Source organism: Taudactylus pleione, unplaced genomic scaffold (assembly GCF_031769625.1).
Source record: "Taudactylus pleione unplaced genomic scaffold, aTauple2 ptg000314l, whole genome shotgun sequence".
In the NCBI taxonomy this organism is placed as follows: domain Eukaryota; kingdom Metazoa; phylum Chordata; class Amphibia; order Anura; family Myobatrachidae; genus Taudactylus; species Taudactylus pleione.
Window position 1 is genome coordinate 11,724,166 of NW_028284715.1, and position 17,493 is coordinate 11,741,658.

Here is a 17,493-nt window from a genome sequence, read left to right on the forward strand (position 1 = left end):
CCACGCAGCGCGACTTCCCTGGCGTGCGTGAGCTACCAGCTCCCGTGAGACTCTGCTAGCGCCGGGCGTCTTTTCTCTGCTGAAAATGTAACCTAAGTGGTAATGCGATGTGACTAGGACGCACCAGCAGACTGCGCTGATTAATTTGATATGCAACATTTGTATATCGGTGTGCAACTGAGTCTGTATATGAAGCGCAACGGAACCTGGAATGAAAAAAGCTGCAACCGCTACATTGTAGCACTTTGTATACAGATCCAGAGACTCAGTCGCACACTGATATACAAGTGTAACATATCACATTAAACAGCACAGTCTGCTGGTGCGTCCTAGTCGCATCACATCAAATTAATCAGCACAGTCTGCTGGTGCATCCTAGTCGCATCACATTGCCACTAAGACACATTTCATCAAAAAAAGAACTTAAAAAGATGCCAAGCGCTAGTGGGGCCTCACTGCAACTGGCGCACCGGGCAGGGGTTTGTTAGCGTGACTGTAGCAATGATGTGTAAGGACACATCTGCACAATAAAATAGCTTTTCTAAAAACGCCACATAAAAGGCTTCTATTCATATAGCAAAAATTCAGCCACATGTAATATAGTAACTGACATTATTTTATTTATTTATTAGCAGTTATATATATATAGCGCACACATATTCCGCAGCGCTTTACAGAGAATATTTGGCCATTCACATCAGTCCCTGCCCCAGTGGAGCTTACACTCTATATTCTCTATCACATGCTCACACACAACACACTAGTGTTAATTTTGTTGGGAGCCAATTAACCTACCAGTATATTTTTACAGTGTGGGAGGAAGCCAGTGTACCCGGAGGAATCCCATGCAAGCACAGGGAGAATATACAAACTACACACAGTTAGGGCCACAACCTTAGCGCTGTGAGGCAGTAATGCTAACCACTACACCGTCTGTGACATACAAGTTTTTCCTCTCGGATATTGCTCATTAGAAGGTGTCATGATTATGCCTCAGCGTAAAAACATTTTAAAGAAATGAAAGCAGGGGCTGTAAAGCTGGGGTTGTATCATTGCTGTATAAGTAGGACGCACATCCCCAGATATGTAACAGACAGCAGGCAAAGCCTCTGCTCCCAGCTCATGCAGCACAGGGAGGCTATAAAACGACATCACGCATATTCATTCTTCTATACTACGCATAGTTAAGCCAATAAAAACGTGGATGCTAGAGTGCCATTAATAAATGTCAGGAGAAATTCTCTCTTCCAAACTAAGTTTAGATATTTTCTACAGAAAAAAAAGTCGTATCATATTTTCAAACATTTTATGATCTTAAATGTTGCATTGCTTTACCCCACAAGGGAGCCATTCTAGGGAACATCTTTCCTATAAATGAGACACACAATAGGCTGAGTGTTGCACAGATCACACAGGTGCAGCGGACCGAGACATATCATTTAAGACACTCAATACCTCTGTGTTTTGGACAGTTGCGAGGTCCCAACGCTCATTTGCAGAACATGGATTTGACCGCACGTTACAGTGATTGTCTTAAACTATATCCCACATGATAACCATGTAGTGTACAAGACACAATAAAACATATCCCTGTCTATGGAGACTTGGATCTGAATCTGTATACACAATGCTTTCAGAGTGTAACTGTTCTGGCCACAGCTACAGTTACGGCTTATGCTTTATACAGGTGTCTGGTATTATATGTGTAATCTATACTTCTATAAAAACAATAACGTTTCTATAACAATTAACCTCACAAAGGACAAAGGTTGTGTATTTCTCTCTATGTTGTGATTGGCGTATTATAAAGGGTAAAGTATGGAACAAGCATGACGGGAGGAGCGCCGTGTGAGAACTGGAAGCTGAATGCTGCTGTAGAAATGTGCGGCTATTCCACAGAACAATGGATAATGAGAAGAGTACACTAAAGCCTCACGCGTCATAGAACAGTGTTTGACCAGCAGCAGTACATTTGTGACGAAAATTCTCTGTACAGTTGCAAATTAGGAGTGAATTATAGTAAATGACTCTCTGTCATATGCCATTTGAGATTATTGGCACATGTACTGTAATTGACTGTAACATGGTATGCATCTATTACTGTCAAACACACTCATATCTACAGTTTATCAATCATAGGGATGGCGATCGGGGTATTTTTTTGCGAAAAGTATCCAGAGTGGTGCAGGGAGAGGATTCGCAGAGACAGAGGGCCTGATTCAGAGCCGAACGCTCTGACCAGAGCGCTCGCTCTGAATCAAGGCCCTCCTCCATGACAATGGAGCGTCCTCCTGGACGCTCGCATAGCTGTGACCATCGCGACCATCGGGCTTGCGACAGAGACCCTGCAGTAGGGTCTCGCTGCCGCAAGCCCTGGAGTGATTTGGGCTCTATCAGAGCCAAAATCACTCCCACTGACATCACTAGTGATGTCAGTGGGGCAAGCTTCAGACGGTAGGCGTTCCCATGGGAACTCCTCCGTCTGGCGTCCACGCCCCCGGCACGCCCACCAAAGGGGCCGTGCTGTCAATCAACATCGACAGCACGCCCCCTTTGGTGCGAGACCCGGAGCGACGGAGAGACCGTCGCTATCCGGGTCTCGCGCATGCGCACGACGGAGCTCCCTCCGTCGTGCGCATGCGCAGTGGGGCAACATCGACCCGCTTGCGAGCGTCCTGCGCTCGCGAGCGGGTCTGAATGACCCCCAGAGCTCTCTGCTGTCCCTGTATGCAATATTTGACACATCTTTGCGATGAATTCATATATCGCACTGCCAATTTTTTTGAAATTATCACATCTGTATCTAATGCCCGGCAAGAAACAGCTACCGCCCAGAACTTCCCCCTGTCCCAGTGCCACGTCCCCTGCCCGGCACACCCCCCGGCCCAATGCGCTGCGTCCCCTGATGCCCGGTCACCTTTAATGTGTCTTTGTTGCCACGGACACGGATGCCGGATGTGACGCCGAGCGCCGACACATGTTTTTCACATCGGAGGCTCAGTGTCCGCCGGCAATAAGGACACGTTAGTGGGGGTTCCAGGAAGCGGCGCATTGGGGCGGGGGGAGGTGCCGGGCAGGGGATGTGGCAAAGGAACGGGGGAAGGTGCCGGGCAGGTGTTACGGCATTGGGCCGGGTGAGAGTGCCGGGCAGGGGATGCTGCAACGGTGCGGGGGGACGTTGTCCATTACAGTGCAGGGGCGGTGTCAGACTGGAGAGCAAAGATCCCTCCCCCTGTATAAAAGCACAAGCGCACTGTTAAGGCAGGAAAAGTCACTTGAACTGACTGAAGAGAGTAGACCTGCCTCCACTCTCTGTGTTGGAGCTGAAAAAAAAATCTGTGGGGACAGTATTTGGGAGCCTGCAAGTGTGTCCAGTATCTGTGGAGCTGTATAAAAAAATATATTCTATGTAGCCTGCATGTGGGAACAGTATCTGTGGAGCTGCTCTATAAAAATATATTCTATGTAGCCTGCATGTGGGGACAGTATCTGAGGGCTGTTTAAAAAATGGATTTAAAACATTTTATTATTGCAAAGGCCCCTACCCGGCTACTTTTTGATGCCACCCGGTTGGAAAAAATTTCTGGGGAGAACACTGGCATCATAGAATCTCAGATCTAGTGCAGACTGCTTCGGCGGAAATATCGATATAGAATATCAATATTTCCATGTTTTTCCTTCTATATTTCTTGTCATAGAGTGATCCAGTATCAATTCGGAGTATAGATATGGGACCTCCGATTAGCCATTCCTACCACTGACTGCGGCAGGAACGAATACGTGTAGCGACTCAAGTATGGTTGCAGTAAATTGGAGACAGAGTGCTATATAAATAAAATTATTAATAAATCACGTGTGTATTTTGTTCGAAAGAAGGGTGGATGGAAAAAATGCATATATATATATAGATAGATATAGATATAGATATATGACCATTTTCCATACAGCCTGTCTGTAACAGTTGGAAATAAACTTTGCCTGGGATACGTAACATTTTTTAGCTAGACTTTAATTACTACTTTATTATGTACAGTGAGTAATTTCATGTGTACAAATAACTTTATTACAAGCCCAGAAGCTATTTTTGTAGTTGCAAATTTGTAAATTAGATTAAAAAAAAAAGACTTTTCCTTCCCCATACAAAATTCCCAATAATTTCCAGTAGTAACTTTAATGAGACATAACGAGGCTCCCAAACGCTAGAACATTCATACTATTGGATCATATCAAGGTTTTATGGTGAAAAACTTTTATGCAGTCTCTCTGAAGCTGGGCATCCACTATACAATTATCTGTCAGATATCTGTCCAATCTGGCTGGTTGTAATGAAAACCTGGTAATGTGTGGGAGCAAATGACAGTTGATCATATGGTTTTAAACACTGAAAAAAGGACAAAAAAATTTGTTCAAATTGGTTAAATTTGTGTGTTTTAACCAATTTGTCTGAACAACCATTTTTGACTATTTTCCAGTGTTTGTGAGCAAATGGACGATTGTCATTTGCTCCCATACACTACCAGATTTTCATTCCAACCAGCCAGATTGGACAGATATCTGACAGAAAATTGAATAGTGGATGCCCAGCTTAAGTAACATTATATGCAACGTCTTTCTTTCAATTATCTCCTCAAAAATGCTTTCTCTGTATATCCTGTCACAATACTACAGCTTAGAGATGACGGCCTAGGTACTGGGGACGATATGGGGTCAGTGGTAGGTATGGAGTTTAGCACAGACGGCAAATAAAAAAATAAGTTAGCGTGCCTTTAACAAAGCATAGGTGTAATAATCTAATTAAATATGCCCCAAGGGAAGTAGACATTATGACAGAAGTCGATATGTCGACGGGAGAATGCTGAAACGATTGTTATATTACTTAAAGCATTTTAATCATGTCGGCATAATCTCTTTATACATAATGCTTTACGATCACGTTTAAAGTCATAATGCCAGTACTGTTAAAATGCTTTCACTAACATTACAGTGTCAGCGACAAAATGTAAGTATTCCTGCCAAAATGTGTAATCATGGTCAAAACAGATAGGAAATAAGTTGAAATCTGGTGGAATCTGGAATGACCGTACCAGTCTTCTCCCTACAGCTTTCTCTGTGCAGCCTGGTCTGTTGGTGGAATCCAGGATGCCGTAACAAGACGTGTGTATCTGACAACTATCACCGAGCGAATGAATGAATGAATGAATGGAGGAGGCTATTCATCCATCAGTTTCTTCTGTGATAGCTGTCAGATACACACCGACAGATGGCGCTGTGTAGTGCATGCTCTACAGAAGACAAGAAGTGGCAGAGGGCATCACAGAGATTTGGCATTCCTGATCTCAACCATTATTATTATCCTTTATTTATATGGCGCCACAAGGGTTCCGCAGCGTTTTACAAAGCAAATGAGCACACACGAAAACAGTGACTTACAGTACAAGACAATGCAGGACAAATATGGTTTATAAACATTGCTGCGATAGCGATCATAACAAATAAGCAGCAGGGCATCTGCAACCAAGTGTATGGTGCTGTTGCGTAGGAATTAGGAGTAAATTATAGTATAAGCAAGAGAAGGAGAAGCTTTTGAGGGAAGAGGGTCCTGCTCGTGAGAGCTTACATCCTAAAGGGGAGGGGCAGACAAACAAACAGGCGTGACACAGATGACAGGGAGGAAGGAGCATGGAGCAGTGGGTTAAGATGAGAGCTGGAAGGCCTTGATGAAGAAATGGGTCTTGAGAGCCCGTTTGAAGATTAGTAGAGAGGTAGGGAGTGCGATAGTGAGAGAGTTCCAGAGGTAGGGAGCAGCACGGGCAAAATCTTGAAGTCAGAAGTGGTAGGAAGTAATCAGTTGGAGCCAAGTGGTCGGGCAGATGTGTGAAGGCAAATGAGGTCAGAGATGTAAATGAGAGGAGGACTGGGGGAGGGCTTTGTAAGTGAGTGTGAGAAGCTTGAATTGGGTTCTGAGGTTGAAGGGGAGCCAGTGTAGGGCTTGTAGGAGAGGGAATGTAGAAAACGAACATTTGGAGAGCAAGAGGAGCCATACACATTGATCAGACATGGATTGTGAATAAAGTTACCCAGGAAAACAGTGATGGACCACAAGCCTATGTTGGCCCTTTGGCATGCTGTTTCGGTCTTATTACAAGTACAATTCTGGTTCGTCTTGTAGGAAGTTACAGTCACATTCCCATTACACTTCACAAAATGGTGACAATACGAATGGCCCACCATAAAGGCCCTCGCCAGAAATCAAGACTTCAAAACAGAACCCACACACACTGCTGCCACTTCAAAAAAAAGAACACAAACAAAAAAAGCAAAGTCAGGTCACATTCTGTGTCCCCGAGCACCTTTCCAATCCACTTCCCCATGATGTATTCCAGACGCTCCTAAATGGTTTCCGTCTTCCAATCAGAACTTCATGTAGCGTGAAAGAGCAGGAGGGTGTGAGCCCGGCTGGAGGAATTTTTATTGTAGTTTAGCACAGTGTATCCACAAGTCAGGACTACCATGCGTCAGAGTCCACACAACACCAAACATCTGCTACTTATTGCGCAAGATGCCCCTGCTGGAGCTCCACTTACAAACACATCAAAGCAAACAAGACTCAGACCCTGCAACCCCTTTTATTGCCTCCACAGCATACTGAAAGGGTTAATGGCTGAAGAAAAGGGTTTGACGTCAGATGTGCTTTTCTATAGTAAGATGTAGGAAATATTCGTAAAGAAACTGGAAACAAAAAGTGCGCTCTTCCCTGCCTTAGCTATTACTGTTCTGCAGAAATCTAATCTGACGTGGGACAGAATATTCGTTTTTGTACTATGGACTGACGGGAGCGTTATGTTTGTCTAATGGTAACAACTGAATCCAGAAGCAAACAGTGACCAAACCTACGATTCATCACAGCTGAGAAGGCTCTTATCCCGCGCAAAGCATGCGCTAGTTCAGTCTGATACTGCACAGATACAATAAGGTGTCAGAGTTACCAGTACCTTCACCCAATCAGGAGAGGCTTATTTTGCATACTGTAGTTCACAACTTTTGAGAAACCATGTTGACGAGGCTTAACTTTGTTTATTGTTCCATTGATGTGGCGTTAGGGCCTGATTCAGAGTTGGGAATAGAGAGAGAGATAGCACTTAACTGTGAACCTGAACAAACCATGTTGCAATGCAAAGGGTGTAAATACATACACTTTTTTACATGTAGTGTAAATACTGGCTGCTTTTATATGTAGCCCACAAATACTGCACAGCTTTATTATTACTCTACAATTTAGATGTCAGTGTGGACACCTCCCTCCCAAATCTAAATCTCTCTGCACATTATAAATCTGCCCCCCCTGCAGTGCAGCATGGTGTCACCAAGATGATCAGTCTCTATTCCCAAGTCTGAATCAGGCCCTTAATACCATTTGCACTGAGAAACTTATCCTGCACTAATGACTCCCAACAAAGTAAAATATTTATCAGTGAAGTTCAGTTTAAGGCTCTAAGGGGGAGATTTAATAAAGCTTGGAGAGAGATAAAATTGGAGATAAATAGCACCAACCAATCAGCTCCTGTCATTTTTCAAACTGTAAAGTGACAGTTAGGAGCTGATTGGTTGGTGCTATTTATCTCCAATTTTATCTCTCTCCAAGCTTTATTAAATCTCCCCCTAACTACTCAATAAGGAAACTTATGAAAAAGCAAGTAGTTAATCAACACGTCTAATAAGATAATATCATTACTTGACAGTTGAAACTACAATGAATATACTGTAGCAAAATAATATTTAATCCGGGAGGAGCTCTGTAGTTTTTCCACTATTTATTTTAAATGAGGGCTGGACAGGATAAAAACTTACAAATACAAATAGAACTAATAACAGAAGCGAAGACGTCTGATTTTTGCGACACTTGTCTGCTCTAGAGCCAGCAGCTTACAAGCGCTCCGCTGATTCATTTTGTTATGGAATTTTCTAATATTTGGACATATTTGCTGGTAAGAAACTAGAACATCCAATTATTCAGGATGTTCTATAAAGAGGTACGCATATGGCATATGTATTTCTGTTTGTGATAAAGATTGGTTAAGGATTAATATATATTGGAGGTTATTTAGGTAGATTCATTTATGCATATTGCTCATTACATAACTAACTTTTGGAAAGAGACATATGGTAAGTTTAAAGCAAAAGAGAAAACAATTAGATCTACAAACCTGGGGATTTGAGCATTTTATTTCTAGTGGTTCAAGGTCAACGTGCAGACAGACGACAAATGAGTGACCGGCCTCCGGCCCAGCAGAGGGCAGTGTGTGAGATGTGACAGCCAGCGTGGACGTACAGCCCATGGGTTCTACTAAGTTCAGTATCACTTGATGCTCCAGCAGGGTGTAGACACTGAAGTGATGGAGGTTGATGGTCCAAGGGAACGCAACACCTAAGAAGAATAGAAGAAAGAGTCAGCAGCTGCTGGCAGTGCACTAGGTGCAATCATACACTGCTAGCGAACCTTCTGTTCATTTGGTGTCAAGTGCAACATTATAAAATAGATGTTATTTTAGTTAAGTTATGCAGTTAAATTCTAAAATTAAAAAAAAACAAAAAACAGAGCAGCCACCACATTTGGGTGACAGTCCCACTTTTTGGACACTGCCCCGTCCTCCCACCCTTGGGCTGCAGTGTCTCATGGTGGTAGGGGAGGAGGCCCCCGCTTAGTGGCGAATAGATGCCACGCGCATATGTGCGACATGTATTTCATGGACTGAAAAGAGCCAGCGGCTCCCAGAGCCCCCAGCATGACAAAGAAAGGGGGGGACGTGGCTCGTGGGGACTGCATTTAAAATGAGGCCTGCCCCCTGTCACAAGGCCACACCCCCTTTTCGGATGCATGTAAAAGTCCCAATTATAATTTCAAAGAAGTTGGGAGGAATATAAACACGCTTCTGTGCATGTGGCCTATGGTAAAATTTGCTATTTGCGCCCATGAGGAGAGATACATCACAATCTGGCAGGCTTTGAGGTGCCTTGTAAATAGAAGCTAATAATAAAGAAAACAAAATATATAACGTCACACAATAAAATCCCCTAGTAAACAATCAGATATACCTAAAATATTTAAATAAAGCAACAGTAGTAACGTTCCTACATACAAAGACGCTACAGGAACATATCATAGTTCTATACAGCGTTTGATTTTGTAGGATAAGTCTTATAAGACTACTGTACATTTTATGATTTTAGGTTTAGCTGTCATTTAAATGCTTATAACCACTTTTAAAGAACATAACTGCAGCTTGAATTATTGCTAACAACGTACCAGTGACGTGTGGTGAAGTCAATGGCTGGGGATGCACACATGGAGATGGGTCTGAGTGCTGGGAGCCTGTCTCACCCCCTACTCTCCCATCACTACACTAAGCTTTTGTGTCCATTGATTATCCTACCTGCATCACTGTGTCTTCTCTTGCTGCTGCTGACTGAGTTCCCATCTCTAAACACTGCAGTGCACTTCCTGGTCACATGACACATCCAAGGTGTCCATCAGTGCTCAAGGCAAGCCCCGGCTACTCACAGAACTGGCCTCTATTAGCTCTCTTTCTGTGTAGCTTACTGCTCCTGGTGTGGCCCCGCCCCCAGCTCTGCAAGCAGTGTCTGAATATACAGAAGCGAGGCTGAGCTGTTGCTGCCTCATCTCTCGTCTACCTGCAGTCCCAGGAAACTCCACAAAGCTGGTGAGTGTTAACTTAAAATTATTACAATAAACAAAGTAGATGTTTATAAGTTATAAATCTCTTCTTTGTATTATTCTAATAGTTTTTTATATCAAATCTCAGGAGTATGACAGGGGAGGCTTATTACACAGTATGTTCTGCCAAATATGATCAGTCCAACATTAGTGTAGAGGAAGGTGTCTCATCTAGAATGGATAACGATGTGCAGTTTATTAGAGACAGTTTAGAATATAAACACCACATAGATTGCAAGCTCTGCTGCCCAGTGATCTATGTTTACTTTTGTATTGAGGGCCTGATTAAGAGATGTTGCAATGCCAATATTCACGCAGATGGAGCGTTTTTCTGCTAATGCGCAGAGCTTGTATTGTGATTACGCTTGCACAGAGGATTTATTCGCAAAGTGAGTGACAGGTAGTCAGCATTTGGGGGCGGTAATGGGAGGTGGTAATAATAGCGCAGGCGTGTCTGACCGTTTGAAAGGCGTTCCATGGACATGCATAAATTAGCTATTGTGATCTCCTACGCAGCATGAGAGCTCTCTACATGTCTGGAGAGACGCTGTATTACAGGCAGGTCAGACCTGCATGGCTGATGGATGTGCATCGATGTTACCGATGTTTACGGTGGTGCGCAACGTTGGACGGATATGAGAAGGCAGCGGTGGGCGTCTCTATGCTCAGATAAGCTTTGGAACTATTAGTATATTTTCGTAGCTGTGGTCTGTGCGAAATCGCAGTTGCGATCACATTAGCGTCAGTCCCCGAATCACGCCCAGAGTATTCTATTTTTCTGTTAATATTCTTCTAAACAAGACTGCATTAAATATTTTGCTTTTCTCTGTATTGTGTCCTCCACATTTAATCGCTTGATGCTGGCATCAAATCCCTACGGGAAAACTACACCTAAAAAATGTATTTAATGAAACAAATAACAATAACATGCGCTGTAACCTTCCATTGAATCTCTTCTACATAATGAAAGGTGATGGGTTATCATTCCCAATTATTTTGAAGTAGCAGAAATGCCCAGAGGGCTCAGTCAATGGCTGAACAATCATTTGGGCAGTGGAAAGTACCACAAAGAAAGGTGACAATGCTCAGTTATTATTAATCATATACATTGCTACTGTATATTTCATCAAAGCCTTCCAGCTGTCATTCTAACTCCCTGATACATACACCTTCCTCCCCATCTGTGTCACCCGTTTGTCTTCCCCTCCCCTATTAGAATGTAAGCTCTTACGAGCAGGGCCCTCTACCCTCATGTGCGCTCTAGCTACTTTAGTTTCATCTACTTCTTACTCACCACTAGGGCACCTAACACTTGGCTGTTTAGGCTCTGTTGCTTATCTGGGTGTTATGGTCACTAATGTAGCAATGTATATTATCCATGTCCTGGTCCTGTATTGTATTGTTCTGTAAGTCGCTTGTCTACAACTTGTTTATGTGCTTTGTAAGGTGCTGCAGAACATTTGTGGCGCCATATAAATAAATGATAATAATAATGATAATAATATATGCTGTGCGCTTAGCTCAGAACAAACCAATGAAGCCTGTGGTTATTGCAGCTTCTGGGCACCACTCTTCCACTGCTGTAGAGATTAATGCAAGATAGAGACACTCCACCTGCACAGATGAAGTAATGGGAGATCATGGTCCACCTGTAATAGCCTGCCAATTCCAGTGACAAGATTTTGGTAATGTAACCTCAAGATTTAGGCAATTTCAGGTTGGTTTTGCCTAAAATAAAAATTTGCCGTTTAAAATATCGAGGCGTAATTGTCAAAAATGTGCCACCTCCAATAATTATTAGGCTCTCAGACTGGGTTAGTGAGGGCCACCCTAAGACATTTTCCCCTAGGTGGCAAGCAGCTGAGAGACACCTGCCCCTTGCCTTTTAACATTGTAAATGTATGTTTATGGAGTGAAAATAATATGAAGAAAGAAAAAAATATATAAATAAAGCATGATTTATGTACCAGCAGATGCTGATGCAAGCTCTCCCTTGTATACTTATTGTACAATATTACAATGCACGGATGGATCATGAAAAGCCCTAATTAGCCTTCTGTGAGATTAACAGCACAAAAACCAGAACTGGCCTAAATAGATGGAGACCTCCCTTAAAACACATAGGTAAGAAACCTAGGAGAAATATATTGGCCTTCCACCACTATGCCAGTGACCTCGTCACACATCCCCCTCCCCTGTTTCGACCTAGGGGGCAGAACACCTGCAGCCCCCAAACAGAAGATGAGTGACAATGCATCTGCATTAGCTAGTTGGGACCCGGGCCTATGTTCCACAGTGAATGCAATGCTAAGAATCACCTTGTTACCCTGGCATTTTGGCCTTTCTTTACTGACATCCATTTTAATGGGGCATGATCCAATATGAGCTTAAACAGTCTGCCTAAGAGGTAATACCTCAAGGTGTCTAATGCCCACCTAATGGCCAATGCCTCTTTTTTAACAACAACGTACCTTTTTTCATGGTCATTGAGTTTTCTGCTCAGGTAAACAATGGGGTGCTCCTCCCCATCCCTACCTTGGGACAACACTGCTCCTACCCTACCTCTGAGAGATCTGTCTGAAAATCAAACTCTTTAGAGAAGTCTGGTGTTATCAACACTGGTTGTGTACACAAAGCCACTTTCAATGCCTGAAATGCTTCTTCAGCCTCAGGGCCCCCATTTCACCACGTTAGACTGTTTCCCTTTTGTGAGGTCTGTTATACCCCTTTCAGACATACTGAGATTCCCGGGATTTTGGCCTGCCTCGGACAAAATTCCCGGGTCTCATGTCTGTGTGAAAGCTACCTACCCGGGAACACGTTCCCAGATAGCCGCCCCTGCAATCGACCAGGGTTTTTCCCGGGACTTAAGTCCCAGGAAATTACCCTGCTTCTGACTGAATGGCGCTACCCGGGAATTTACTACTCCCGGGCAGCACCAAGCAGCTTTGACACGTAGCTGACAGCGCAGAGCGTCCTATAGGACGCTCAGCGCTGCTGCTTTGAGCTGACAGTGCAGAGCGTCCTATAGGACGCTCAGCGCTGCTGCTTTGAGCTGACAGCGCAGAGCGTCCTGTAGGACGCTTAGCGCTGCTGCTTTGTTTGAGCTGACAGCGCAGAGCGTCCTATAGGACGCTCAGCGCTGCTGCTCACCACCCCCAGCACCGGCCGGCTGTGCCACAGCGGGCCACCCGCACTCCCGCTGGACCACCAGGGAATTAAAATAAATGTTAAAAAACATTATAATAATAATAATAATAATAAAAAAAAAAAAAACTGCATTACGATTGGCTGGCTTTTGGCTGGGAGGAGCAGACGGCTGAGAAGAGGCAGGTAAGCAGAAAAACCCTGCTCTTGTTTGAAAGGGGTCTACCTGGGAATTTCCTGGGTAGACACTGTAGTGTGAAAGGGGTGTCTCGACCAAATACCCGGGAATTTGCACAGGAGAAATTCCCGGGTCTGAGCAGGAAATTTCCCGGGTTGTATGTCTGAAAGGGGTATTAGTGACAGTGCTGTGGTAGCAAAATTTGGGATAAACCGTCTGTAGTACCCAGTGATCCCTAAAAAGGCTCTAACTTGTTTTTTATTTACAGGATGGGGTCAATTTTGTATAGCATCAATATTGTTTTATTGGGGCTTAAGAAGGACTCTCCCTATGGTAAACTCCATTGCTAAGCAACATTTCTTAGGGTTGGCTGGACTTCCAAATTGAGTCCAGCACCGCCTGTACGCGGACTAAGTGAGATTCCCAGTCTGGACTGTAGATTACCACATAATCCAGATAGGCCGCTGCATACTGTCTGTGGGGTTTTAAAATTCTATCCCCTGCACGTTGAAAGGTTGCTGGGGCCCCATGCAACCCAAAAAGCAACATCCTATACTGGAACAGCCCTTCTAGATCAGAAAAGGCTGTTTTTTCTTTTGCCCTATCGGTTAATGGTATCTGTCAAAAACCCTTTGTCAGGTCCAGTGTGGTAAGATATCTGGCTGTTCCTAGCCTCTCTATCAACTCATCCACACGAGGCATAGGGTATGCATCAAATTTGGAAACTGCATTCAATTTACGGAAATTGTTGCAGAAACGTAGGCTGCCATCAGTCTTCAGAATCAGAACTATGGGACTGGACCACTCACTATTAGACTCCTCGATGACAACAAGCTCTAGCATATTCTTAACCATGTGATAGCTTGGGGTTAATTAGCTCAGTAAACTGGGGTCAGTGGTGCAGAGAGTAGGTGCAGAATTAGAGTCCACACGTAGCATTCCAGTTAAATAAACATAAATGGTGCTTTACTTCCAGCATGTGAAATCAGGAAACAGAAAAACAATAAACAACCGAGCCCTTGTTTAGGGCACTAACTCACTTCTTGAACCCTCACAATTAAAGTGCAGCTAGTCTGCAAATAAAAGTCCAAAATCAGCTTAGCCCTGCTCCCTGCAGGTTAACACAGGCTCCAGCCTGGTCTTTAGTTGGCTGGCTGCCACAGCCTCACAGTGTGGCCTGCTTCCTTGCAGGTACCATAGCTCAGTCCCAGAGTTTGATGGCCTACCCTGTATCTCACAGGTCTAGGCTCAGGCCTCCTGGCCCCAATGGCTTCCTGGCACAATGAGCTCTGTCTGACTGTTCTGCCTCAGTCCTCCCTGGACTGAGGGCCTGAATCGGAGCCGGACGCTCTGACCAGAGCGCTTGCTCTGAATCAGGGCCCTCATACCTAAAAATGGAGTGGCCTCCTGGCCGCACGCATAGCTGTGGGTGACCACCCACAGCTTGTGCGAGCAGCCAAAAAGATGGTCGCAATGGTCAAGACCATCGCGACCATCGGGCTTGCGACGAGACCCTGCGGTAGGGTCTCGGTGACCGCAAGCCCTGGAGTGATTTTGGCTCTATCAGAGCCAAAATCACTCCCACTGACATCACTAGTGATGTAAGTGGGGCCGGACCCAGACGGTAGGCGTTCCCATGGGAACGCCTCCATCTGGCAGCCACGCCCCTGGAACGCCCACCAAAGGGGGTGTGCTGTCACTCAACATCAACAGCACGCCCCCTTTGGTGCGAGACCCGGAGCGACAGCTTCGCTGTCACTATCTGGGTCTCGCACATGCGCACGACGGAGCTCCCTCAAACGTGCGCATTCGCACTGGGGCACCATCGACCCGCTTGCGAGAGCTCAGTGCTCGCGAGCAGGTCTGAATCAGGCCCTGAATCCACTGGGCAGCCCTTGCACAATCTCCCAGAATCCTTTTCTTCTCTGTGTGGGCAGATCTCTCCTGCCCCACACAGAATCTGCTGCTCACCAGTGCCATCTCTGGTGATACTGCCACGACCTCTTTAGAGACAGCCTCATGCTGTGCTTCGGGAATTCTATATGACTTTAGGTGATCCCCTGGCTCTGTAATGATAGCTTTACTATGTCCGCTCAGTCGGGCAGTGCTGAAAACAAATCCCTGTTCCTATAAGGAACTCCTTAGCCTTGTTCTTTTGAGCGGCTTACAGGGTTTCGGACACGTTTACTTCTAAAATCAAAGGGATTGAAGCAACTGGCGGGCTAGGTTCGGCCGACAAGGCTAATTTATCCTTCCAGGGTTTTATTAGGTTAACATGGTAAATTTGTTCAGGCTTCCTCTTGCCTGGTTGGTATACTTTATAGTTAACCTCACTCACCTTCTCCCTGATTTCATACGGACCTTTCCATTTAGCCAAAAACTTGCATTCCACTGTGGGTATCAAAACAAGCACTGTCCCCAGGGGCAAATGTACGTACCCGGGCATTCTGGTTATACATTTTCTGTTGGGCCTGCTCCATATGTTCATTGACAAAGGGCACCACGGCCGCAATCCTATCTTGCATCTGCGACACATGTTCAATTACACTTTTATAAGGTGTGGGCTGTCCTCCCCATGTCTCCTTAGCAACATCTAGCAACCCTCTGGGATGCCTCCCATACAACAGATCAAAGGGAGAGAATCCTGTGGAGGACTAAGGTACTTCTCTAATAGACAACATTAAATATGGCAACAAGTAATCCCAGTTTTTCACATCCTTGTCAACAACCATTTTTAGCATACTTTTTAAGGTTTTGTTGAATCTCTCTACCAACCCATCTGTTTGAGGATGGTAAACTGAGGTTCTCACGTGACTAACTTTAAACAATTTACATAACTCCATCATTCTAGACATAAAGGGGGTACTTTGGTTAGTTAAAATTTATTTTGATATTTCCACCCTGCTAAAAACATGCACCAGCTCTCTAACTATGCCGTTGGTTGACATTTTACGCAAAGGCATTGCCTCAGGATATCGAGTAGCATAATCCATTATTACAAAGATATACTGATGTCCCGGTGCAGACTTTAACAAGGGCCCAACCAAATCTATGGCTATCCAATCAAAGGGGACCTCTATAACAGGCATGGGCACTAGGGGACTCTTGAAATGGGGTCTGGCAGCATGATACTGACACTCAGGGCAGGAAGAACAAAATTCAGACACATCTTTATAGACCCCGAGCCAAAAGAACAGCTGCAAAATCTTCTCAGTGGTTTTTTAAACCCCTAGGTGTCCTGCGGTGATGTGACCATGAGCTAGGTCCAACACAGAAACCACATACTGTTCTACCACATCCTCACCCCTTGTTGTCACATGGTACAAGAGCTCATTGTTAAGGGCCATGTGTGGATACGTAAGCCTGTTATCCGGGTCTAATGGTTTCCAAGTAACAACTTTCTAATTTTCTCTGGCTCTTATCAAAGGTGGGGTCCGTTAACGGTTCAAATGCAACAGATCCCTTCTCACTTCAAGGGGATGCATGCTTTCAGTACTGTCTACCGCTTCTCCTTCATCTAGAGGAAGTACCACCGCAATCATGGGGGGCAGGGCTCATCGACAGTCGGTCAGCACGTGTCGGAACTTGTCACTGTATTTTTTGCGAAAATACCGTGATAAGTGTGTAGAGGGGATTTGCAGGGACAAAGCCTTATCGCAAGTAAGTCCCTGTGATATTGCCTGAATTCGCAATGCAAACTCAGTCGGTAATATCACACTACAATATGCATTATAAATGCGGATTGTAGTAAATAGAGCCCAGAGACACTACAGACTCCCCTTTCCCTAGGCAGTGTGTCTCCCTAATGATCAACCTGGCAATCCTTAAACCAGAGACATCCAGCTGAAATATATATATATATATATATATATATATATATATACACACACGAGGGCTGATTGAAAAGTAATGAGACTGATTATTTTTATTCAGAATGTGAATGTGTCCTTCACATTCAATACATTTTTTGCAGCGTTTCAACAATGATTCAAAGATCTGCAGTAGACATGTTTTTTTTACATCACCTCTAGTGTTGTAGATGTGGTATTTTTCACATCTGATGAGAACGTCTTTCCGCGCAGTTGTTTTTTCAGGGTTGGGAATGGCCAGAAAGCACAGGGTGCTAAGTCCGGGCTATATGGAGGGTGTTTCAGTGCTGTCCCATTAATTTCAGTCAGTGCTGCCAATGCAACAGCAGCGACATGTGGTCGGGCATTGTCTTGGAGCAAAAACCACTGTTTCTTCAGCAAATGTGGTCTTTTCTTCCTCATGGCTCCACGCAAATGGGTTTTCAGGACATTTGCATAGTAGTCACCATTAATTGTCTGTCCACGTGGGAACCCAGTGCTGTAGGATCATACTGTGAGCATCAAAGAACAGGAATCACACGGAGATGTTTGGATGCAGGCGGATTCCCGTGTTTCCATACACCGGA

At 44.5% G+C, this 17,493-nt stretch overlaps 1 protein-coding gene across 6 annotated transcripts in view; it reads right to left on the bottom strand.

The window, feature by feature from the left end:
* VPS13B (vacuolar protein sorting 13 homolog B) overlaps positions 1-17,493 on the bottom strand; it is a 1,086,122-nt gene that overhangs the window by 483,668 nt on the left and 584,961 nt on the right. For all 6 annotated transcript variants that reach the window (XR_015869381.1, XM_088442693.1, XM_088442694.1 and 3 more), the window contains exon 24: positions 8,205-8,425. Coding sequence is in view for 5 of the 6 variants with exons in the window: in XM_088442693.1 (XP_088298819.1) it covers positions 8,205-8,425 (221 nt within the window). In the remaining variant the exon portion in view is untranslated. The remainder of the gene's footprint in view (positions 1-8,204; positions 8,426-17,493) is intronic.